Below are 26,720 nucleotides of genomic sequence, written 5' to 3' on the forward strand. Positions count from 1 at the left end.
TTTTGTTTTGACTAAACACATTATGATGAAAATAATAATTAAAAAAAAAAAAAAAAAATTTTTTTTCTTTTCTTTAATATTTATATTTACATATTTTTAACTATGAAACTTTATTTTGTGAAATATTATCTCTTTTTACTCAAATATTGTATTTTTTTTTTGTTTAATTAGTTTTTTTTTTCCGGCAGACGGCTTATAAAGCCATGCTTTGTATTTCTTTTATTATGAAATATTGTACTTATAAGAAAATTTGAAAAAATAAAGAACTTATCTATCTATCTATCTATCTATCTTATCTACCAATGAGTAAACTACCTTCTCCAATGGAACAGGGCTATGAATACCTCTACTATTAATCTAGCAATGGCAAATAATTATCTAATTTTTCTTCTCCGTACACTACACAAACAGGTATGCACAGAAAAAGTAAATTTTAAAATACATATTTTGAATTTTGGAATAACTTCACAGTTCACAGATTTAAGCAACTACACCACCAAGTCAACAAACAGATCTTTTATTTCTTTTTGGTTCCAATTTTAATTTATGCTGGCAATAATATTCTCTGTATACTCTGTGGCTGACAGCTGACTTTGACTTCATTTTCGCTCGCAACTCGCCTCGCAGTGTATGCGTTTTTTCGCTGTAGATTGTTTTGATGTAAAATAAGTGCAAATATTTAATTTTTTAATAAAATTTAACTTTAATAGCAAATCATAAATGGCTTTATCTGAAAAACTAATTCAACTTGTAAGAAAGTGTCCGATTCTGTATGATTTGTCACACGAAGATTACAAAAACACTAAAAAGAAAGAAAGAGTTTGGGCAGGAATTGCAGCAGAATTAAAAGAAGGAAGTAAGTAGTGAAAGTTAACAAAACTAAAACTAAATCTTGGTCAAATGATTTTATGAAATTAAATTCAGTATTTATTTCATAATTAACTGTATGTTGTATATTCGCGTTGCGATAAAAGATTCGCTATCGCCATACACCATGACGATGATGGTGTTGTGTTTGTGTCTACCTCCACAAATAGTTGTTGATAAGATGCTATACTTCGTGAATGAGAGCAGGGATAAAAAAGTCGATACAATTGTATCGAATTCGATTCAAAAGAGTTTGATGGAGTACAAAAACTAAATTGGATACAATTTTTTAATTGCGATATAGGGACTATTACCTCCTTTATAAGGCGGGCGATTTGAATCAGGATTAAGGTTTATATACATTAGGGTGTGCCACTTTTGTATAGCCGAAAAAAAGTGCTCTAATTTTGCAATGTAATAGTGGCCAAAAGTTGTATAAGGGTCTACCGTTTAATAATATGTAAAAAAGTATTATAATAGGTTTGTTCGCTGTGAGCTCTAGGGCACTCTGGGTCGCTCCGAATTCGTCGTCAAACGTTTTTTGAGCTCATTTTTCATCCAGACCCTTCAAGCAAGAAAACTGAGTTCAGAAAAGACACTCAGAACGAGAAAAACGGGGTTGCACTCACACACTTGCAACTTTTTGTGTATGAACACAAAGCCAAAGGAGAAATCCATAAACAAAAAATACCAAGACTGGAAACTTTCGTACGTCTTTCCCCCCGAAACCCTTTTGTGTACAGTGCTGTCTGTGAATATATGTGAAAGCCACCACGTTGGTAAATGACGTTAACACGCACACATTTATAGATTCACGACATTCACCACACATTTGACACGAACACAACGATAGGTTCACGACATTCACCACACCTCGCAGCTTGTAGGCAAACGTCAGTTGACCGCCGAGTTTCCAGTCTTGGTATTTTTTGTTTATGGAGAAATCGTGGTGAAAAAACCAATACATATAATTAATGGGGGTCATTTTTGGGCAAAAGTACGATAACTCACAAGGTGAAGAATTGTAACGAATTCATGTAGAGGAGGTAAATACAAGCATTTTTTACTACAGGAGAGGGGGTCAATTCCTCCCCGTTTAAGAGGGAGGGGCAATTTTCTAAAAAATTACTTAAAATTAAGAAAAAATTATTTAAAAACGATGGCAACACTTACAGTTATGAGTGATACCTTTTTCAAAAGCCAACATTTTATACTAAATTCCTATTTTTAAATCAAGTTATTTTAATAAATAGTTTTTGAAATAACCAATTTCAAAGTCAAAATTTGGGAAAAAAAGTTTTAAGAAACACATAGAGGACTATATTTTTAAAGACTGTGGATATCAGTACAAAATTGATTGATAAATCCAACTGCTTTAATTCACTCATTATCAAACACTAAAAACCATATTATGTTCCTATGCCTTCTAGTTTTTGAGAAAATTGAAAAATAAGGAAACTACTTTCTTATAAGATTTTTTTTTTTTGCTATTTTCCATAACCTTGGCTTTAACAGTGCCACTATCAAAAATGGTCTTTGATATTTAACTTCATGAATACTTGCTGGCATATGAAACCAGCTATAGTTTCTGATATATAGCTCCCTCGTATCTCTTGCAAATGTTTCAAAGGAATCTACGTCAATTACATACCCAGACCCAAGCGCTTCTAAAATAATGTTAAAACTTTTTTATGATTTCAATATCGATTCCTGTGATTTCAGCAGTTTTTTCTTCATCTCTAAAAAATCTTCTGGCCGTGTTGCTATCATTTGTGTTGCCGGGCTGTTGAGTTTCAGCTCTAAATCTATCTTGAATCATTTTGTTCTTGCTTTGACCTTTTCTTTACTCCCTTGATCTCTAACCTGCCAAACTTTAACATCTAGTCTATAAGCTGAATGTTCACTTCAGATGGTTTTTCTGCGCAAATGTAGCAGGTTTGTGACGAAGATGTTATAGATGATAAGGGAATTTCATTTAAAACAATTTGTGGCAGTTTAATGATTTCATTTAACCAATCACAATTATTGCTTTCAAAGCGTTCTCTATTACGACCACATTTGGCCATTTTTTCGTCAAACCTCAAGCATAAAGTTTTGAAGGTTGCCTTTATTGACTTAATTGCCTCTTCTGAAAATGAAAAATTATTAAAATTATCCATAACGAAGGAAAACACAGCATCGAAACGCTTAATTTTGATTTTGGAAATCCAAATATCAAAAATTTGTTTTTTCCTAATTTCGGTTGGCATCCTAGAATACGAAAAATTTTGTATGAGTGTCGCACCTGTGCGCAAAAAGATAAAACACTTTTTGGTTCCACATATATACAGCTTTAAAACAAAAAGGGTCTCAACCTTGAAAAACACTGTAAAACTATACTTTTTGTCTAATGAACACATAAAACACATAGTTTTTCACTATTTTTCCGCTTCCAAGCACCCCCATTTTTATGACAACAATTTATAAAAAAAAAAAAACATAAGTTTATAATCACAAATATTATATTAAATATAAAAAAAATAAACTTTTCCCTTAAACCTCACGAACCACTTGCAACAGAAGCAAAATCCACTTGGCACTAAATCAGACCATTCTCTAAAAAATAATACAAAAGTTAATTTTTAAAGTAATTGTTTGTTGTTGTGCTTAGTTCTAACGCATAAAAATGTGCATATTCATTGAGGGGGAGGTTTAGGCTTTAAGAGAAACTGGTTTTTGTTTACATTAATGTATGTTGCTTTTTTAATTAAATCCCGCTAAATGTGCGAATTGTCACACTGTGCGCCGTGGGACCCGTTTCGTAGTCGAGGTCGGACTCAGGCGGAGCGGATTCGGACTCGCTTGCTTGAAGGGGAATCTGAGTGCCCTGGAGCGGGGAACAGCAAACAGACCTAATATCGTTAGCCTTTAGCTCACTCAAATCGGTTGAAGTTGTTAAGAAAAAAACGATTTTATAAAAAAAAAAAAATATTTTTTTTTCTTTCGCTTATTATTTCGCAGCTTCTTTACTAAGTGTTCAGTTTCAACAAATATAAGCTTAAAAGTTTTTTCTTAGAATTATCTTTCACAAGAAAGCCTAAATAACGGCACAATAAAAAAATTAATAAAAAAAACGTATATTTCAAAAGTCTCTAAAAATCCAAATTTCTTCGATTTCTTCCTATTTTTTTGAGGGAGCCAATGATATTAATAAAAATGAAAATTGTAAACGCAGTTATAAGCAGTGCAACTTTTAAAAGCTATTACATTTGAAAATTCCATAGTTGAACACTTTGACACACACTAATATGTATATACCCCGATTGAATTGAATCCGGATTTGACGATCCGATCCGACTCGGGGAGCTAAATCGAATCGAAAACGTGCATACTAGGGCGTTCGTAATTTAGGTTTTTTCGAGAATCAAGTTCCGAAGTGGAAAAACTGTTTCTAAATAATAAAAAAAATCCTCTAATTTTTTAGATTTTTATTTTGACACTAGATGGCGCCCCAAGAGGGTAAAAGTTTTTTATCATTTGAAATAGTTACATAGTGTTTACTTATGAGGCCATTTTTTAAGAATTATACTTAAATCAAAAATTTGTTTATGAGGTTATTGTATTCATTAAGACTGGGTTCCCTTTTTCAGCAAAGTCAAATCTCATGTAAAAGCATTTGTGTGTATTAGTGAATGTGTTTCGCTCTCTCGCCATCGAATTCTCTGGTTTTTTACTCTCAGGATGTTGGTTATGGTTTTCATTCATTGTCTCTTTGTGAGATCGCCATCGCACTCACGCGTGCGGGGTGACATGCAAATGGATGTAGGTATTATACTACATAGATCTTTATATGGATATGGTGTTTGTGGACGAAAACTGGTTTGAAATTCAATATTTTCATGAAAGATTTCTGGAGTGTATACCTATTTATTTTTGAAATGAAAACTTGTTTCCATGTTGCTGTTGTGGATGGCATTTGAGTTTTTTGTGTATCAGAGAAATTTTTTGCATTATAATAATAATTATAGTTGTTCAGCGGAGAAGCAGGTAGAGGATGTGTTATATGGGTGCATTGATATAATATACTTGACAGTATCCTTTGTGTAGTTTGTATAAAAATATGAGTAGATGCGCAGAAGGATTGGTTTTCAGGTTCTTGCTCACTTTTCAGTTGTTCTTCGTTGAGCAATTTTTTATCTCGCACACGCGCGTGCCGGCTGACATGGAAATGTATTTACTTACAATATATAGAATGTTTAGGTTCTTATCTATATGTTGTTTGAGGATGGACTAGATATCAATCCAATTTACTTTCAACACCTTTTTAATAAAGATTTTTTTAGAGTCACCAATGCAATGAACTCAGTTGAATCGATTTTGTTTTTTATTTACCTATACCTACATTATTAGGAAACAAAAATAAGGCAGCATTAATAACACTGGTCAACAAAATTGAACTTTTTTTTGCCACAAGAAAAAAGATATACTTTTCTATAGGTTTTTGATATGCTGAACTCGAATCTGAAGTCAAAAAAAATTTGATTGGCCTCCGTTTTTGAGATATAACCGTTATAAAATGCTGAAAAACGTCATTTTGGCTCTTTTCTAGCTTCTGTTTTTATGTGGGGTAATTCATTATAAACAAATTTGTTGCCAATAGCATTTTTCTGATTGCGCATTCGAGTTCAGCAACTCAAAAACCTTTAAAAAAGTATATTTTGGTTCTTGTGGCAAAAAAAAGTTTAATTTGTTTGGCCAGTGCTATTTCTGAGTCAAAGACCACTCCTTAAATTTTAAATATCTCGGGAAGTAAAAAAGATATCGGAAAGATTTAAACATTTTTTGAAAGAATAAAACCAGTTCTTATAGGAACCGTTACAAATTTTTTCATAAGGAACTACCCCACATAAAAACATAACCTCGAAAACAGCCAAAATGACGTTTTTCGGTATTTTCTAACGGTAATATTTCAAAAACGGAGGCCAATAAACATTTTCTGACTTCAGATTCGAGTTCAGCATATCAAAAACATATAGAAAAGTATATTTTGGTTCTTGTGGCAAAAAGCTTGTTGACCAGTGTAACTTATAAGTTACTTTTTTTTAAACCTTGAAATTAATTTTTCAACTATGTAATCAAAGTTTAGGGAAGTTTTCAAAAATAATTTTCAAGCTCAACACTTTGAAAAAAAAAAATGATCTATTTTTTCAAACTGATATTTTATTTATAAATTCAGATAGGCATTAGCTACTTTTTTGCTTGTTTCCTCAGTAGGTGTAATTTTAAAAACTTTGTTTTTGCTAAGGAAACATACTGAGCATCTTCACCTATTCAAAACTATTTCTATAAATACCATCAGGTGCATTCTAACCACAAATACACTTATATAACCCTTTACACATTCCCCCGCGAAAATATAACTATTATACCTACAAACCTAAAAAAAAAAAACCGAATCCGCAACATATAAACAAAGACTATGAAAAACAAAACGATATATTTATATTATATAACCCCGCACGCACGCGCGAGTGTAGTATAATAAACAATACAACCCAGAAATCAACCTAAATATAGAAATCAATCATTGTGCACAAGCACATGTCAAATGTCAATACACATTTTTACACACAAACAAATGCATACCACATATCTAATCCTTTACCTATATCCCCGCACGAGCGATGTGAATATTATGTCGTTTTCTATTGACGAATCTCAGAATGAGATTTGTGAATTTGACAGCTGAAAGGGGGGGTGAAGAGGGGAAATAGTGGACAAATCTCAGATTTCATGATCTATTTGCGTCCTGAGATTCAAAAAAATGACAAAAAAATGAATCTGAGATTCAAGAATCTGATTCTGGATTTTTATCAAGATTCACGCATACAAACACACGCACTTTCACACACACTCCTCTGTTTGACATTTGTCTGAACATTTGTTGTTGTTTTATTTTTTTTATACGCACAGATTTCGCACACAATTACAAAACTAGATTTCATATTCTATTTGCAGTGGAAAATCTGAGAATTTTACACAAAAATCTCAAAAGTCAATAGAAAACGACATTACACAATGCAAAGAATTTCGCTGACACCAAAAAAAAAAAACCCAAAAGTGTCAACTCGCAACCGCGGGTGCGATATTATAAACACGAAATGAATTGTTAGAAAAAACCCAAGAGTCAACAAGAACAAAACAACCCTTTTTGAAAACAAAAGATAATGATGTTGCAAAAAATATCTACTATCTACCTACTCTCTGCAGCATCTTCATAATTTCATGAATGATTTCTGCCTGCCTGAGTGAGGAAATAGGAAACAAAAAAAAAAAAAGTACATATTATGTAAACACAAAAAACAAAAACAAAATATAACGAGAAAATGAGAGCGCAAGAGCAAGTTTTTTTTCAATAAATAGAAAAGAACAGAAAAAAAGAGTTCATTAGCGCCAGCTTATGCGTGGCATTCTTTTGAACTAAATTTGCATGTGTGCGTGATCAATGGAATTTTCAAAGTAAAAAAAGCTAAAATAGACACTTTTTCAACAATTTATATTAAAAATACTGTGAGCAAAAATATATATTTTTTTTTTTGAAACTGATTTGAAATATAATGAAAAAAAATAATAAAAATAAATTGTGGATGCTTTGACTGCCCCTTCCTCAAAAACAGAATGCAAATATTGGTTTATTAAAATCAAATTTTTAGTGTGTAAATAAAAAAAAATATTTTTTTTTGGCAAACGGGTTGCATGAACAACTTTATTAACTTCTCATTAAAAAATACAAAAACATTTTAAAAAATAATCACGCTTTGCCCCACGACCAAAATGTTAAAAAAGTGCATTTTGACACCTTTCCTTCAAATTAACCGTTCAAACTAACTTCAAATTAAATTTTAGAAATTTTATTGGATTCTCCTAATTTCCCTTTATTGTTTTCTTTTTGTTTCATCTAAAAACACTAATAAACGGTAAAGTTATTCTAAGAAGAGTGAGTAAAAAAACATGAAATTACAACAAATTAACGAAGCTTTTTTTCTAATAAAAAAAAAAAAAAAAAAAAATCAGTTTCGCGTACTGCATGAAAACACATTTGATCATTATAAAACAAAAAAAAAATAAATAAAAAGTTTATAAACAACGGTGCCCCAACCAAAATTCTGATTCAATCTAAATTTGCAGGAAAAAAATCATTTTCGACCCTTATAAAAATCGCACAAGAAATGTTTCTAAAATTTAAATGATGCAAAAATATTTGTACGTTTATTACCTTTTCAAAAAAGTACGTTTCATAAGATTATCTTATAAACTGCAAAAGTTATACAACAATTAGTCAACCGTCTTCCATTAAAATGCTATGGAAACCCCCCCTTAAACAACGTTTTCAAAAAGGTATAAAACATTTTTCTAGGACCAGGGGTTTAGTCAAGGCATGCATTCTTTTTAAGGTTTATTAAAGCAAGGATGTTTTATAAAAACAAGGATATGAAATAGCATGAAAAATAAAATATAACCCAAAAAAAAAACATGACCTGTCATAGAACCGTTTTTTCTTAAATCCGATTTTCTCCGAAACTGCTAATAATAAAATTTTGAAAAAATACATTTTTGGAACCTTAAAAAACTTTTGGAAAATTTTTTTTTTTTGAAATATCAAGTTTTCGAAAACCGGACATTGAATTTTTTTGAAATTTTGGTTTTTGATTTTTCTTCAAAATGGCATCCAAATTTTGATTTTCAAAAAACGATTTATAACGTAATTCCGTAACGATTTTAAAAATTTTTGTTTCTAAAAATGCTTCTTAATAAAAGAAATGAATTTGCATACTTGTTTTTGGGCTCAATTTGATTGTTTTCAGGTCTAAGTGTGCAAAAACGATGGTCAAATTTAAGAACTTGTTTTCGTCGGGAACTAAACGCACAGAAAAACCCAAAGTCAGTCCAAGCTGCGACCAAGAGGCGTAAATATATCTACTTTCAACAATTATTATTTTTACTTCCGTACATGGAAAATAGCCGAACAGAAGGTAACCTGGAAGTTGAAGATTCTCAGGAAAATGATGAAGATGATGATGAATCCCTACCTTCTACTTCCATGCCTATGCGTCAGCGAAAGAAGAGGACTAATGCGACGAAACAAACGGATTTGGATGAGGCTTTGTTGCAAACATTGAATGAGACTCACACAACAGTTGATGAAGATACAAATTTTGCTTTATCTCTAGTTCCTTCCCTACAAAGTTTAACCACAGAAGAAAAGCTTGATGCTAAAATAGCTATTCTTAATATTTTTAAACAGATAAGACTATCAAGGCGTGTTGAGACTACTCCCGAATCAACATCGAACTATGAAATATTGCAGCAACCAATGTCAACTTTTCCAGTGTACCATCGATAGACTACTATTTTGCCATAAAAACAGATCTGCTGTATCTCTACCAACATACCATTAATTCAGAATGTTCAGACTTTTCCATCACTAGCATACCGTCGAGGAAATTCGCCCTTGGCCCAGAAAGCACAGAACTATCCATCACCATATATTAATTTTTCAACATTGTTAACATTCTTAGTTAAATTCCAATAAAAAAATATTATACATATATATTTGTGGTCTATTTTACCGTAGCGTAACGCTCAAACTTTGCTTTACAGGTATTGAAAGTCTTAAGTTTGTATCTTCTTTCGCGATTGCTGGTCTAATTAATGCTGACCCTATAAAATGCGAAAAATTTTTTTGGGGTAATCCAGCAATTACATATTTTACTGTCTCTTCGAAAAAAAACACCCTTTCACCTATTTTTTTTTTTATGAAAACGCTTTATTCTTGCTTTCTATCCCAAATTCAATGTTTACCAAATTTCATTATGGTGGCCCTTCATTTTTGTTTTCACTCAAAAAAACACCCTTTTAACCATGATATTTTTATAGACACTTTAGATTCTTGTTTCTAATCTCAAAAGTTAATTGCTGAATTTCAATAGGGTAGATACCACTATTATTACTCACTTTTTAATATACCCACATTTTCTCCACACCTTAAAAAAAAAAACACATTTTCACTTGAAAAAAATGTACAAACTACTTATACATACAGCTATGGACAAAGAAATAGCACACTTTTGATTTTTCTTACAAAAATTGCATTTATTTGGGACCTTTTAACTTATATATTATAATTTTTACATCAGGGCATGCATTAGCTTATGGGAATTCATAAAATTAATAATTATAAATTATTTTATTTCAATTCAATTTTTAAAAATATAATATCTAGAGAATACCCTTTTTGTTTGTGGACAAAGAAATAGCCCACATTCCGAAAATCATAAAAAATAATCATTTCTAAGCAAAAATTCTTACAATTTCCAATAAATTCAATACTACTAAGTTAGTAACTTGTTAGTAGACCACAGTTTTTCAAAGTTCCTTCGCACCTCTTTGGTAAACTTTCAACTAACGTCTGGTATCCACTTTGTGGAGTACGGCACCACGCTTCTTTGATTCTGGCCCAAATATCGTTTGAATTTTTGAATTTCCTTTTCCCACGCTTAACCTTGACATCAATTTATAAGTTTTCTATGGGGTTAAGATTGTGAATTTGAGATGGCTAGGTGCAAACATCGATTTTTTCGTCCGAAAACCTATCTTGTACTATTTCTGATGCATGTTTGGGTGATTGTCATGTATGAATATCTAATTAACTGGCGAGAAATATGGTTCCTCGGTATTCTAATGTAATATTAAGACAAAAGAATTTATCAATTCTGCCATCCACCTAACCAATGGGTCCTTACCATGCCAGGAAAATGCGCCCCAGACCATCAAATCCTATCCTCTTAGTTTCATCGTCTTGAGATAATACTTTGGCTTGTCCTTTTAACATTTTAGGCGATGGACAAATGTTTTGTCATCGGTTCCAATGCGGTTAACCTTTATTTCATCACTCCAAAAGACTCTCATTCAAAACTGCATGTTTTTATTCATATGTTTTTTAAGCTAATGTTAGGTGAACTTTCATGTGTCTTTTTATATCATTGGATTTTTCTTGCTTAACTGTCTGTACAACTCAGCATCATTAAGTATCCTTCTTAAAAGTCAGCTTGACACTTTTTTCGCCGAATTCTATATTTACTTCGGGCAAAATCGTGCGAGATGACTTAAAAGGCCCACATTTGCGTTTCTTTGTGATCGCTCTATCCACTCGTATGGAAGTTTTGCGGGGAAGAAGTTAACGCAATTTAATTTCAGAGTTTAAATTTCTATTTGCTCTTTCCAAATAAATGGCTTTATCCATCATTTATTCGAAAAATTTAGAGTTTAAGCTAATTAAGAAGGATTTTTCCCTTGACTATGAGACTCGAAAGTAATTCTCCCTTTTTTCGCAGTTTAATGATGTTTTCTGCCTATTTTTTTCAAAAATACTTGTTAATTAAATAGTAGCAATAAAATGAATGCATTTTCGTATACAACTTTTGAACGCGGAATAAAAACTTAACGGTTAAACAAATGTGTGCTATTTCTGTGTCCACTAGCGAAAGAGACAGAAAAAGCATTATATTGCTAGTGCAAATAAATATAGAAAATAACGGTACTTTTAAGATATTTTTGTCTCCATCACTTTATTTCGATAATATACCAAAAGAAAAAAATTTATAAAAAGCATTCCTAATATCTAAAATTCGATTCGCATGATTTTTCTCAATAGTGTGCTATTTCTCTGTCCATGGCTGTAGTTAAGTCGTATTGGGATGTGCGCACAGGCAGCCAACTAAATAGGTAGGGAATATTTTAGTTTGAAAGGAATTGTATAGCAAAACAAACTTTTTTTCACGCTTCGTGACTAAGTAATCCCCAATGTTCCGAAAGTAATTTTATTTAACTGAACCTTCAATTGAGCATCTTCTATATCTGTACTTTTTTAGGCTACTTCCTTGTTGATATTGGCATAGTACATAGACTATCTAAAATTTCTCGACTCTAGAAAGTGCATCGATACCAACTTGTTTCAATATATTTATTTTTTACTGTTGTTTTTTTCTTCGGGTATTTAAATCCTTTCCTTTATTTCCAGCTGATGATGTAAAAAAGCGATGGAAAAATTTAAGAGACACATATTTGCGATACATTAAGGGAAAGAAAACAAAATCTGGTAGAAGATGGCAGTGGGCCTCTGAAATGGAAGCATTTGATCCTCCCTTGACATTCGAATCAAGAAAATGGTCTTCATTTGATCAAAAATGCGATTACAATCAACTGGACACGGACACTACCACCACAGAAAAATCAAATCTAGATCCAATTAATCCTGATTTTGTGGAGGAGGAGGAAGAAGAGGAAACATCATATGATGAATCTAATTTCATGGAATTTCCACAGCCAATAGAGACAAAAATTATTCCACAACATTCCAGCTCAACACCCATGTCGCAATCAAAAAAGAGAAAAATCAAACAAGAAACTGAACTAGATTCTACAATGGAATCCTTAGTCAAATACCTAAAGCATCAGGAACAACCCGAATTGGATGAAACTGATTTGTTGTTCTTAGCTTATGCTCGTAATATAAAAACATTTTCGAAGAAACGACAAGCTGTAGCAAAAATGAAAGTTTGTCAAGTTATAATGGAACAGGAAATTGAAAATATCGATGATCAATCAACAGATGTTAATCAGGATGTAAGCTACCGCATTTCTAACTGTCCAAACGAAACGGCTACTCATAGTCGACAGAATTCACCAGAGCACCAGTTAATAAGCTATCATGATATAAAACCATGTCGTGATGTTTAGATATTATTTACTCTTTAAATTAACATTAACATTATGTAAGTTGTTGTAAAATATGATAATAACATTTCGTGAATTTTCACAAGACCTTAACCAAATATGTTATTGTTTTACATTTTTGTATTAAAAAAAGGTCGCAATTGGTCAACACTGCCCAACACACAAATGTTTTCCAGACCGTTGTTTATCCTTTCTTACTAAATTTGGGGTGCTGATTTCGAAAAAATTATTAGTTTTTTTCTAGCAGCTCTAGTTTTTAAATTTTACATACATGAAAAGGCATAAAAATGCGTACAATTTTTTTTTGTTAATTTTTTCTTATTCAATTTTTTTTTTTTTGTATTTTTATTTTACTTACTGAACCGAAATACTAGAAAAATTTTAAAAACGCTTGTAATATGTAATCTAAAAAATATATATACATATGTATGTTAAAAATGTGAAAAATGAAAATAGCTAAAAAATAGAGCTCCTAGGAAGCAACCAGTGTGATTTTTAGGCTTAGTAAACCCAAATGCATTAGGTTCGATAAAAAATTTTCTGGAAAATGTTAATAAAAAGTTAAAAACAAGCATAACTTTGAAATTAGTACGAAACTACCCCCAAAATGTGGAAAACTAAAATATTTCAAAAAAATATAGCTCCTAGGAATAATTGAATGTGATTTTTAGGTTTACTGAACCCAAATACATTTAATTTATAAATTCTTCTGGAAAATTTTAATAAACGCTCAAAATAAGGAAAACTTAAAAATAAGTATGAATATTCCCCCAAATATGACAAAAACTAGAGCTGCTAGAAAAAAAAAACAATATTATTTATGAGCTTACTGAGCTCAAATCTATAAAATTTAATAAAAATCTTTCTGGTAAATTTTAAAAAGTTGAAAGTTGAAAAGTTGAAGAAACTAAAGAACTTTCAAAGTAATACAAGTGCTTTTTTGGGCAGATTATAACACTGGTCAACAAAATTGCACCTTTTTATGTTTTATGAAGTTATTGAGATTTTATAACAGGAATATTTCGAAAACTCTGAAAATTGATTTCGGAATCGAGTTCAGCTCACCCAAAACATTTAGAAAAATAAGATTATTTTGTTCCTGAAACCAAACCACTGAAAGCTAAGGAAATGCATAAAGCAAAAAAAAAACGATTACTGAGATTTAATAACGGGAATATCTCAAAAACGCAAGCTGATTGAAAAATTGTGATTTTGGATTCGAGTGCCACACACCCAAAATCTTTAGAGAAGTATTATTTTTTTTTTAACAAACCCACTTTTATAAAAGCAGTAAAAAATCGATTATTGAGATTTTGTAACGGGAATCTCTCGAAAACGCGAGCTAGTAGACCATTTTTGGATTCGAGTTCAACAAACTTGGTAAAACAAAACCCTTGTTGTAATTAGTATTGGGGTATACGCTAAACACCTAAATAAATTGAAACTCTTGTTAACATAAATATGGGTTGTCTTAGTCTGAAAATAAAAATGGCAATTTATAAAACTTGTTCATAAATTGATGTGGAGGGGAAAACAATCGTTCTCATTTCATTATTTTAATTATTTTGTCTAACTTTGATGTTTTTTCAGTAACATTTTGCATATTCCAAAGGAAATCGACTCATTAAATTAAGTTTATTAAATAATTTTCTATAAAAAAATATTACACATACGCCACAGTGACCAGATAAAAACTGACTTTATCTTTTGTTAGCGGAAGAGATACAAAATTAAATTATTTTAGAATGTTGTAAGTAAATATATAAGTAGTTGTTTGAGACGAATCACTGGCCTTAGAATTACTTCAGGAACGCATGGTTTTCGACTGTGGCGTTGACTTTGGAATACTGTATAACCAAATATTATGTGAGTAATCAAATGAAAACATTTTTTTTTATTTTAAATTATTTCACTTTATTTTTATTTTTTTGTTTTATTATTTTACACTTAACAACATCAAAGTTCTTACAAAAATTATAAAATCAATTGTAAATTTAATTGTTTATGCCTTCGACAGTTAATATATTTTTTTTTTGTTTTTGTTTCAATAAATCTTGATCAGTAGTTTTTTTTTTTTTTGTTTTTTATTTTTATTTTGTTTTATATCATCAATATCCAGCTTAAAAAACTTTTACAATATAAAATAAAATTATTGTTAGATATTTTTAATATAATCGTATTTTTTTCATAAAAATAAAATAATAAATCATCTAACAAATTCGTTTTAAAAGTGAATTTATTATTTTCACATTTTTTCTTATACGTACGTTACATACACATACACACATTTTGTATGTTAATTATGTGATTTTTCTTAATTAGTTTTGATTAATATTTAAAATTGATAAATTTGCTCTTAAAAAAAAATTATTTTTGTATTATTTGTCCGTTCATGTAAAACATAAATATTATTATTGTTTATGTGTGTGACTTTTTTAATTAGTTGAAGGCAATGCGGATTTAAAGCGTGTTTTTAAAATTTAGTCCTGTTTAGAGATAAAAAGCAGCACCCCTAAAATTTTACACATAAAAACTTAATTTTCTAAAAAAAAGAAATTAAAAAAAAAACACTATACTGTACATGGTAGACCAATATAATATGTATGTAATTACGTAGGGTGTTTTTTTTTTATTTTTATGTAAAATAAAATTATAAAATTAAACAATGGGTTACATATATACACAACATATCAAATAAGTAAGCAAAGAACGAAAAGAATAAAGGGGGTTCTATCTAATTTATAGGAAAATAAGTTATTTGCAATAAAAAGACATGCGCTATGTGAAAAGTTCTTCCTTGTTGAGGATTAGTTGTTGTTAGTTTTTTACAGCCATCCACCAGTAAGCTTATGGAACATCTCTTCGTTAAGCGTTTGATTGGTTTCCTTTGAACGCATTGACATAAAAATATAACCGCCAATAAATTCGTGCACAACTTTGCAGTCCGATGAAAGGCAAGAGAAAACGACATTTTCATTTTGGAACTGAATCATCATGCACTTGATGCCCCAGTTAACGTTCCATGCCTGGAAAAAAAATAATATATAAATTTATTTTAACGATTTTATTGGGGAATTATTAAATTAATTTGATTGTTAGAGAATTGACAAGCACATTATTGACATACAGTATCTGTTTGGAGCTTGTGACCTTATATACAGCTTAAGTTGATTGTGCAGAACTCAATCTAGGCGTAGCTCGCGAACCTGGTGATTTTGTACACCATAGAACAAAGAATGCATATAAAAGAGAACTTTTCACCAAAGTAAAGCCTAGTACATACTTGGTGAAGCAAGTCGTGAAGTGAATCCATACATTTTTACTTGCGATATAGGTACTATACATACAGGGTGTCCCAAATGTTAACGTCGAAACGAAAACGGTAGATAGAGTAGGTGGTGACAGTTATCAGAAAAATAATAAAAAAAATCGCAGCCATATATTTTGGGAGTTATGGGCATTTGAAAAAAAGTCGAAAAAATGGTCACCCTGTGACGGTTTTTCATTTGCGTGACTACAAATCTTAATTTTTCTAAATTTTTTCTTTTGTTACGGAACCTTGAATAACCCTGCTATCAAATGCATTCAAAAATTTTAACTCAGCTGCATCAGTTTTAAAGAAAATATTACTTTTTTACCCAACTTAGTACTAAAAAATTTTACATGACTCTAATTCAATGAGCCGCAGTCTAAAAAAAATGCACTAAGATGTTTCGGCAAGTTGCCTTAAAAGTTGGTTTGTTAAATTCTCTTTTCAAAATGGTACAACATTGTTGGGAACATTCCATAAATAACCGAGAAACATTTTTTTTTCTTAAGAAATCCGACTTTTTTTTGAGGTAATTTTTCCATATTATTCAAGTTTTGTACCCTTTCAGAATACAAAAACTTAAATAATATGGAAAAATTACCTAAAAAAAAGTCGGATTTCTTAAGAAAAAAATTTTATCTCGGTTATTTATGGAATATTCCCAACAATGTTGTACCATTTTGAAAAGAGAATTGAACAAACCAACTTTTAAGGCAACTTGCCGAAACATCGTAGTGCATTTTTTTTACACTACGGCTCATTGAATTAGAGTCATGTAAAATTTTTTAGTACTAAGTTAGGTAAAAAAGTAATATTTTCTTCAAAACTGATGCAGCTGAGTTAAAATTTTTGAATGCATTTGATAGCAGGGTTATTCAAGATTCCGTAACAAAAGAAAAAAATTAGAAAAATTAAGATTTGTAGTCACGGCACATGAAAAACCGTCACAGGGTGACTTTTTTTTCGACTTTTTTTCAAATGCCCATAACTCAAAAAATATATGGGTGCGATTTTTTTTATTATTTTTCTGATAACTGTCACCACTTACCCTATCTACCGTTTTCGTTTCGACGTTAACTTTTGGGACACCCTGTATATCAAGTTATGCTTTCGTACAAAAAAAAAAGTTGAGATAACATTTTTCCATGACATAACGATGGCAGACAATGCCAAAAAAGTGGGTCCCGGAAGTCCGTCTGTCTGTAAAAGGAGCTACAGCCTAAACGGATGGATCGATTAATGTCAAACTTGGTATGTAGCGTTATTTGGCGACTCTCCAGAGGGGTTTTTGGAATTAATTTTTTTGGACCCAAAAATAACGGTACTTGTAATATACCGATTTTAGTAAAATTGAAATATCTCGAAAACGGCTCTAACGATTTTGTTTCAAAAAATTCAAATATTAGTTTTAAGCTAAGGTCTATCTTTCAATGAAAAATTCTCTTTTTGAAAATCATTATTAACAGTACCTGCCATAGAACCGTTTTTTTTTTCAAATCCGATTATCTCCGAAACTGCTTATTCGATTTCAACGAAACTTTTTGTAAAGAAGCATTTATATAATTTAAATTTTTTTTGAAAAATTTTCGAAAACGGGCCATTGAATTTTTTTGAAATTTTGTTTTTAGATGTTGATTAGTGATTTCTACAAAATGGCATACCAATTTTATTTTAAAACTTTTTTTCCAAAAAATTATTTATAAAAAATTAGTTTTTTAAAAAACGGCTCTAACGATTTTGAAATTTTTTTTTCTAAAAATGCATGTTAATATATCAATTAAAACTGCATACTTGTTTTGGAGGGCAATTTAATTTCAGATTAATGTTCGTGCGATCCTGTCGTGCATTTTATTTTTTTTTGGTTGTGAACGTTCCTGTGAAATTTCGTGGTGAAAAAAGAAATTGAAGAGTTTTGCTTCACGACGTGAAGTAGTTCACGTGCAAAATGAACGGGAATCTCTTTCACTCGTAAATCTACTCTCCTCATATTGTACTAGGCTTGAGGGAGTAAGCCTTGGCGTGGCGAAGCCGAGGGGCCTACGGTGATTACCACTATAAAACTAAGAGCTATGCGATCGTGGATCTTGTTTTTGGAAAAGGGCCTCCCATGGTCAACAGATCGAAGCATTGTAGGATGTTGCTACTAATTACACTGGTCGCCAAAAAAACAAAAAAAAGTTGGGAGCAACAACTTTGTTAGGTGATTTTAATTCGACGTCAAATGTATCCAAAAAAAACGCGTTTTTGACCTGTTAATATTCAAGTATTTCAAAAACTTGACGTTTCAATGAAATTTTGAAAGTCGTTGGTGCTTCTGCGGATGGCCTTGAAATTATCGGAAGAACGAAGCGAGCGGTCAGTGGTGGTGCGTTGGCTGAATACAAGCCAGGATGGAGGCGACACAAATTTGTTTGACTATGAATGCGATGAAAACTTTTTATGATATCTGACCAATCAAAGCCTCTTAAAACTCAGAACTGAAACTGGTGACTGAATTTTGAGTCTAACATCTCCCTAAAGAGAGCCAAAAGATCTACTACCCGAGTGAAAAACTGTTTTGATTGTCTCTCGCCACCATTGGTCATATTCTTCATTCTCAAATTCCAAATCAATCTATTTATTAATTAAACTCACCTTCATTGTGTTGTATCGCCATGTTTTAATATGATCACCCGTACTTATGTCCATTCGCATAATACGATTATTCGCAACACCCAAAAGTTCCTCCTTCTTATGTCCATCGAATTTGATTATAAACAAAGTCAAACCAAAATCAGGTAGACTCTGCCACGCTTCAATAAATTTCAATTTAGCCTCAATCAGGGGCAATTTTTTGACATTAGCATGTGTTTCCAAGATCCTCTGTACAGCCTTGCTACGCAATTTCTTGTACATCTTGGGCGAGAGGTAGTCAACAGGATCAATTGATCCTGGATTCACACTAACTGTAGACTCAAGAGCTGGTTTTTGCATGCTCAGGAATGACTTTATGCTTGCCACTTCACTGTCATACGAGCTATCGGCAAGAGATCGTCCTTTTGATGCTAATCGACAGGCAGCCATCCATTTGGCATATTGTTCTTCATTCTCACATCGAATCCACATTTCATTGTTGGGGCCGTTACGACCTTCTGGAGGCACCTCCAAGCGTATACTAAATTTGCCATGAGCAATATTAACATCGGGTGTTACTTCACAACCACGCAAATTGATGACATGTGCCGGTTGGCCACGTCTTGATTCCTCAGCCGTTTTGTATAGATGCAATTGGAGATCCCGATATGTGAAGAAGTAACGTTTGTAACCCTTCATTGTGAATTTTTTTGGTCTGCAATAAGAGAGTTAAACTTTGGGGTCTCAAAAAAGTAGGAATGAACTTACTTTAAAAATCTCAAATAATCTGTAAGTTCGGGGATTTTGGTGATATTGTTGACTTGTGAATTAGCGTTAGGTCCTTCCAGCGTTATCTGTAACTCACTTAGAGCTGAATCGATATCGTCATCTGTTCCATTTTCAACGCTTGATGTGTCGATTCCTGAATCGGGTTGTTGCAAGTCGTTTTGCTGATTAATTTGAAACTAGAATTTGAAGGGAAATATGCAATCAAGTCAAGGTAAAAGCTTTTCTCGAGAAATAACATACCTGTAATGCTGCAAACATGAGCATTTCCTCTTCTGTGCATTCGATTTCTTCGTTTAGAATCGACCATTTAGCTTGTTCGTACAACTGGTTGATTCTAACTTGATCGTACTTGGGATTTAGGTCGAAGAATGTGTAGTACTTGAATCTCAAGCACAATGTGTCATATTCACGGATTCCCTGTTCCATGATGGACAGTGACGAGTCAAGCCAGCCAATGTTCATGCGAGCTTTCTCTAGCAATGATTTCGGCCTTATTAGGCGAGAACGTACATCTGGGCTTGGTGCTCTAGGACTAGCTGCGAGGTTCTCTTGGAAATCACCAAGGCTAGATAATGAGTCAAATGTGGTGTATCCATTTGAGCTATGTTTCCATGTCTTAAAAAAAAAAATTCAAAATATTAGCGAGCTAGAACAAAGAGAAGTTTTTGAAAAAAAAAAAAAAACATACTCCTGTGGGTGAACTAATGGGTGTACCCGATTGATTGAGACGCTTTGGCGTAGTTTGGTGCACTGGAGCACATAAAAATGTACCATTTTGTGGATTATCCAAACTATTACAACTTCCATTATACGAATTGATTGGTATAAAGGAATTAGTATCTGGCGCTGGTTGTAAATATGTTGTTCCATTCGATTCGGCAATGGGAATCTTCTTTTTGGGAAATTGTGCATAGTTTTTCTTTAAGTGATCTGGTTCCAATGGTTTGCATAGAGACAATTCTTCTGGATGTCTAATGTCTAGATCTTTGCATAGATTGACAACAGCTGCAAAAGTTTTTATCGAGAAATCAAGACGGCAATCTAGATAGCGAAGATCGGGAAGCTGGAAGATAAAAAGAAAAATTGATAAAATTATTTATTAACGATTTTAAGTTCTGATATTATTCTCTGATAAAATGAGATTCGAAAAAAGATTAGGTACTTCTTTGGTAAGAAAGTATGAAGAAAAAGCCTGAGCAAGGAGGAAAATCGATCATAATGCAATGGACAAAACAAATCAACAAAACGATTTACTAACTGACTTCTAGTCTGAAAGCACCGTTTAACAATCAAATGGAATGACCATTTCAGAAATTCAACTAGCCTAATGATGTCAAACTCAACCATCGTTGGTCTTTAGATTAAGTTAGTGTGTTAGTCAAAGTATTGGACCCCTGACCTTTTTGAAATTAGGGCATTTTAAAACGCTAGACCATTTTTGAAAGTAGGATATTTTCAGTAGTAAGAAAGTGGGTAATTTTCATAAGCAGGGCATGTTTTAAAATTGGACATTTTTAAGGAAGGGAATTTTTAAAGTTGGAGCATTTTTTAAAGTACTGCATTTTTATAGGTAGGGCATTTTTAAGGTGGGGCATTTTAAATTTAAGGTAGGCCATTGTCCTTAATGCCCCCACCTGGCTACGGCCCTGTGTGCTTGGCTCAATATATCATAAAAGAAATTATAACGTTATATACATATAATAAGCCAAAGAACTGAAGACGTCTCAGATAGCAAAAAAGATACCTCGAAAAAAAGGATCACTGTTTTTATAGAAACCGTTACGATTTATGTTAAAACAATTTTCCTTAAATAAAAGAATAACGTCCGAAGTAGTAAAAAAACAAACGTTGTTTTGAATTTTTTTAACAATAACTTTTCAAAAACGGGATCTCTGATTCTACACTTTATCTGACTTCGGATTCAAGTTTAGCACACCGAAAATATATGCAAAATTTATATTATCAGAATGACATTGAAGAAAGGGTTATGCCTCAGTTCATGAAACTAAAATAGTACATAAAATCAAAAATCAACAAATAAAAAAAGATTGTTACACTCATGAAACTTGGCAAAAAGTTTTGCTTTTGAGATAAGAACCAAGGATAAAAAAGTCTACACAAAAAAGTTGGGTGGAAGGGTGTTTTTTCGCGGACAAGAGGGAAGGTATTTTTTGATGCTGAATCTAATGACATTAAATTAAAGTCAATACGATTGCTCTGAGAAAAGTTATTAGCGATTACAAACAAGATCGCTTGTTTTTTTACCTCAACAGGTAAAGTATAACTGAAACCTATGTGAAAAACATGCTACACTAATGAAATTCGGGATGAAGGTTTAAGATAAAGCAGGGACAAAGGATTCAAAAAGTTCTTAAAAATATTTTTGGTGAAAGGGTGTTTTTTTTATGGGTTGAGTTATGTGTGAGAAAGGTATTATAAGTCATAACAGCTGACTTAAATCATATTAATTTTTAAAACTTGGTGAAAAGGTTTTGGTTGGTATAAGAAATAAGAATCATAAAGTGTACAAAATTACCTTGAGTGAAAGGTTGTTTTTTTTTTTAAGAAATGATGAAATTCGGAATTAGTACCACAAAATCTGAGAAAAAATTGTTACACCAATAAAAATTGGTAAAAATGTTTCATTTATAACAGAAACCAAGAACCAAGTCTATACAAATATTTTACGTGAAAGGGTGTTTTTTTTTTTTGGAAACAGGGAAAGAAGGTACCCTTACGAAATCCATTAAATATGTTCTCTTTTCCATGGAAATTACGAATAAAACAAATCTATAAATTTTTTCATGTGAAAGGGTGTTTTTTTTTTAGTGAATAGAAAATATAGGTACCTATATTTAAAAGTGTGTAATAGTAGAGTAATATTAGTGGTACCCTATTGAAATTCAGCAAGTATGTTACTTTTAAGATTAGAAACAAGAATCTTAAGTGTTAAAAAAAATATCATGGTTAGAAAGAGTGTTTTTTAGAATGAAAACAAAAATGATGGGTCACCCTAATGAAATTTGGTAATAACTTTGAATTTGGGATAGAAAGCAGGAATAAAGAGTTTTCATAAACAAATTTGGTGAAAGAGTGTTTTGTTAGTATAAACGTTTAATTTGTCATCAAAACCAAAAATAAAATGACTCATTGGCTTTTTGGGACCAATTACAAACTTCCAAAGAATTCACTATCCAATGTATAATAGAGGTCAATCACTAATAATGAAGTTAGTAAAGAGTGAGATATTCAAATGGCTGATAGGTTAATGAATCCACTAGGGCTATTGTAGAGATCCTCGTAAAGTGAAACCATTTTTTTTTTTTTGTCAAAAATCGCACATCAAATTCAATTCACTTGAATTTGTTTAATTTGGAAATCACCATCTTAATCCAGCATTACGGAAGCTTTCAATAAATTTTCCTAATCACCACGAATTATTACGAAGACAAAAAAAAAACCCCAAAAAGAAAATGTTTAACAAATCACAAATCATCAGGCAAATATGTACAAGTAGCTTGATTCAATTGAACTAAACAACGACGACTTGCTGCCGCCTCACCATGCCGCCATTAGTGCCGGCCGCCCGGAACCAACCAACCGACCAGACCAGCACCGAAACCATGCACACACCAACAACATGCACCCGAACACAACATGCTTGAAATTTATTATCAACTCACTCTAATTTCACTTTCGAACGAAAGTGTTGTGTGTGGCAGAGTGGCTGGCAGTCGTGGTGGCGGGAAAGTTTTCTGGTTGTTGCTTAGTTAGAGAGAGCTTATATGAGCTAAACTGAAACTACCATGTTCCAAGTCTCAACCAAAAAATAAAAGAGTGTTGTTTTGTTGCTGGGCTTGTATAGTTGCACTCATGCTGCGCCGCCATGAATTGTCATCATCGTGGTGAAGTGTGCATAGGCGAAAGGTGAAGTATCAATCTGAGCCCTCTGTGATAAATGAGCGCTCGGCACGTGGCACGAGGGAAATTTTGGATTTGCCTTCCTTAACTAACTAAACGTTTGACTTATGCAATGAAATCAACAAAGAATTATTCACAACTAACCATGCTGAATAATGATGAACTAAATACATGAGGGTTCTTCAGCAATTAAGCTGGTAATCTTGAGTATGCATAGTTTCGTTATTCGTTAATCAAATAAAAAACAACGCACGAGCCAGTTAGCGCTGATTTTTATTTCTTTTTTATTAATTTATATGGGAAGTGTGGGAGTGCAAAGATCGGGCATTGAACCACGACCCAGTTCACAGGTAATGGTCATAACAAAGACCACCTAACAAGATGCTTTCTATGTGCCTGAGTTGTATGAATTGGTTAACAGAGTGTTCCCATTTTAAGGTCTTAGAAAATAATCAACACGGTAACTATCCTCTGGTAATCAGTTCTTAAGGAATCTAACGAAATAGAGTAACTTAAGAGGATCAATGTCTCGAAGAAATAAAAAAGTGGCAACCATGAAATGACTACATAATCTGCTTTGTATAAATCATCATCATTATTGTAGTTCAATTGGACAAAAATCAAAGAAGGTTTATACTATTATCTCACAGAAAAAAATAAAGAGACAATGTAGCTATAAGAGTAAGCTAGACATTCGAAGAAATGCGCCTTTTGTGTATATTCAAACTTTTGCAGAACGCGAGATCGTGGCTGAAGATCATGATCGTTATACTGCACGGATGACCCAATGGACATCACACAGGTCTCGATTTTAGGCGCGGCATTTCTCTTTTTTTGTTCCCTTTATTTTTATTTCTCAATCCATTTCGAGTGGTGGAGTATAGGATTGTGGATGATACTGAAGCAGCAGGGACTAATATAAACAATGATGGTATACGGTCGACAAAAGCCGACGGATGGTGAGTATATTCATGGATGAGAAGGTAAGTGCACTAAAAGATAAATAAACTTTTATTTGTTTTTTACTTCTTGTTTTTTGTTCTTTTGGTTTAGTTTTCGATTGTAGAAATATTTAGTGATTCATTGAGTTTGCCAGTCGGGAAGTAATGTTATTCTTTTGTTTTTTATTTTCTTTTTGTATCTGCATAAGAAGTGTAGACTTAAAGTCTGTGGATGATAGAAAAACATCACTTCCTTGATTTTTACTCAAGTCGTAAGTAAATAAGCAGTTCTTTTTTCAAATTTTTAAGTTAGTGGGAATATTTTCTTGAATTCATTGCCAACTTTTAACGAGTCGATTTTAGCCGCACCACAAGGCTTAAGTCGACTAAAGCCAGAGCAATAATTGACGGATGGAGTCGGAAGCTACTGTCAATTGTTGTTGTTTTCTTTGTATTTTCGATAAGTTTTCATCCGTCGAGTGCGGTCGCGAGCGCTGTTCCCCTCCGTTTCATCCGACAATTATAGTTCGGCTTAAAGCTTGACTATTGTGATTTTCACTTTAGTCACATTCGGCTTAAGTTCACACGAGTTGACTTAGTCCGAAAAGCTTTATCGTACGGCAAAAATTGACTCGTGAAAAGTCCGTCTTAACCAGTGCCTTAAGGCTGCGTTAAATTTCATTGGGAATTCTTGCCTCAACCAACAAGCATTTCCAACCACTTCTATCCGCTGCTCCTTTACTTTTTCGGATAGGTTAGTGTCTTTGTCCGAGTTTCCAATTACTAACAATGCAGATGGCACCAAAAATCGCCTGAAAGATTTGTATCCCGAAACAAACCAAAGAGTTTTCATCGGCCTTCGTGAAACTTCATGCCTCTACACCATATACCAGGACTGGGATGATGTCCCTTGTATAGGGACTAATTTTGTTGCTCGAGAGGTGGCGTTGCTGGTCAATTGCCTTTTCAAACCAAAGTAGCAGACGTTGGCAAAGGTCGTGCTTTTGTATCTATGACTTTATACAGCTTCTCTTTAATATTGGTTAAAAGTAGAGCCTACGATTTTGTTCGTGTATTTAATTACACGTGTACCCGATACACGTGTACACGTGTATCTAAAAAACGTTTACACGTGTATCTTATTTACACGTGTATTTATTAAATACACGTGTATTTATATTTACACGTGTAAATACGAAACAAAATGATTTTTTTGCTTTTTGGGGGTAAAATAAAAGTTTTTAAAACTAAACAACTGAAGATTATTGTGCAAATAAATAGTTCGAATTGGAAAAATAGTATTTGAACTTTTTGAAGACCTTATAAATAATTTATTAAAAAATTAAAAATAATGATGTGCCTTTTCATTAAAAAAAAACTAATAAATTTTTCCAAGATATATTTGCATATTGCCTACTGTGTCTTTCTCAGAAGAAAGTGTACCAACTGTTACATGTTTTTTTTTTTTTTTTTTTGTTAATCACCGTTTATTTGAAGATCATATGGTTTACTAAGTTCATAGTGAAAGTGTAAAAGGTGTTTTATAAATAAAGCGACAAATTCAATCAAAATAAATTTTAAAATAAAACTAAAATATGAAGCCAAGGAGTTGGGTATGGCAATATGCCCACCGAGAAGGGACAAATGCCTACTGTGACTTATGTAGTTCACAACAAAACAACCGTTTTTCTTGTCCCGGTGGAACAACCGGAGCCCTTGGACGGCATTTAAAGGGACTCCATGGAGTCAATTTAATTATTTTATATGTTTTGTTGCTTGGTAATCTAATCTAATCTGCTTTATTTTTTTACTTTTTAGTCGTATAATATTTGAAAGAAGATGATAATTTGCTTGGGTGGTATGAGGTCCCAAAGCCCCTCTCTTGCAATTTACCTACAAAAGCTTTTGCGATATTTAGAATGGGATAAAATAGATTTGGGGTGTTTCAACCCCCTAATGCCCCTCCCCTGAGTTCGGACCCCAAAATATTGCGTTGCAATCCAAACTTCATATGTGTACAAAGTTCAGTTCGATACGATAATGGGAATCGGGTCAAAATTTTTTTCCAAGATTTATATGGCTAGGGTTGAATAAGAATTTCCAATTAAATTTTCCGTGTAATTTCAATGTGTAAATCTAGCCAATAACCGCAAAAACCTGAACAATATCCTTTTCATTCAATATAATACATATTTTAGGAAATCGCCACCAAATCTACCTGTTCGAACGCTATTTACACGTGTAAATATAAATACACGTGTAAATATAAATACACGTGTATTTACAAATACACGTGCTTCGGCACGAATTATTTAAATACACGTGTAGCACGTGTACCTTAATACACGTGCAATAGTAGGCTCTAGTTAAAAGCCCCACTGATAAGCATCTCTCAGATTGTTAAGCAAAGAATTGTCCTTAGTCAGCTATTACATGAAGCCTCAAGAGGCGCGCCTCTTTTCAAACGTAATGAGCGCAAAAAAAAAAGATAAAACAAAAAATTA

The 26,720-nt window shown here is 32.4% G+C and overlaps 2 protein-coding genes across 2 annotated transcripts in view; one reads left to right on the plus strand and one right to left on the minus strand.

Annotated features, from left to right (window-relative positions):
• The first annotated feature begins 589 nt into the window (after positions 1 to 589).
• LOC129914374 (uncharacterized) lies at positions 590 to 12,740 on the plus strand. Its single transcript, XM_055993589.1, has 2 exons — positions 590 to 856; positions 11,927 to 12,740. Exons 1-2 carry the CDS (start codon positions 721 to 723, stop codon positions 12,643 to 12,645), a joined length of 855 nt encoding a protein of 284 aa, XP_055849564.1. The 5' UTR covers positions 590 to 720; the 3' UTR covers positions 12,646 to 12,740.
• A 2,480-nt stretch (positions 12,741 to 15,220) lies between these two features.
• LOC129914368 (unc-112-related protein) overlaps positions 15,221 to 26,720 on the minus strand; it is a 64,473-nt gene continuing 52,973 nt past the window's right edge. Inside the window, exons 3-7 of the mRNA XM_055993575.1 lie at positions 20,043 to 20,417; positions 19,595 to 19,969; positions 19,334 to 19,530; positions 18,587 to 19,280; positions 15,221 to 15,668 (exon numbers count right to left, since the gene is read on the minus strand). Of these exons, the coding sequence (XP_055849550.1) occupies positions 15,468 to 15,668; positions 18,587 to 19,280; positions 19,334 to 19,530; positions 19,595 to 19,969; positions 20,043 to 20,417 (1,842 nt within the window). The 3' untranslated portion in view covers positions 15,221 to 15,467. The remainder of the gene's footprint in view (positions 15,669 to 18,586; positions 19,281 to 19,333; positions 19,531 to 19,594; positions 19,970 to 20,042; positions 20,418 to 26,720) is intronic.

Source organism: Episyrphus balteatus, chromosome 3 (assembly GCF_945859705.1).
Source record: "Episyrphus balteatus chromosome 3, idEpiBalt1.1, whole genome shotgun sequence".
Lineage (NCBI taxonomy): Eukaryota > Metazoa > Arthropoda > Insecta > Diptera > Syrphidae > Episyrphus > Episyrphus balteatus.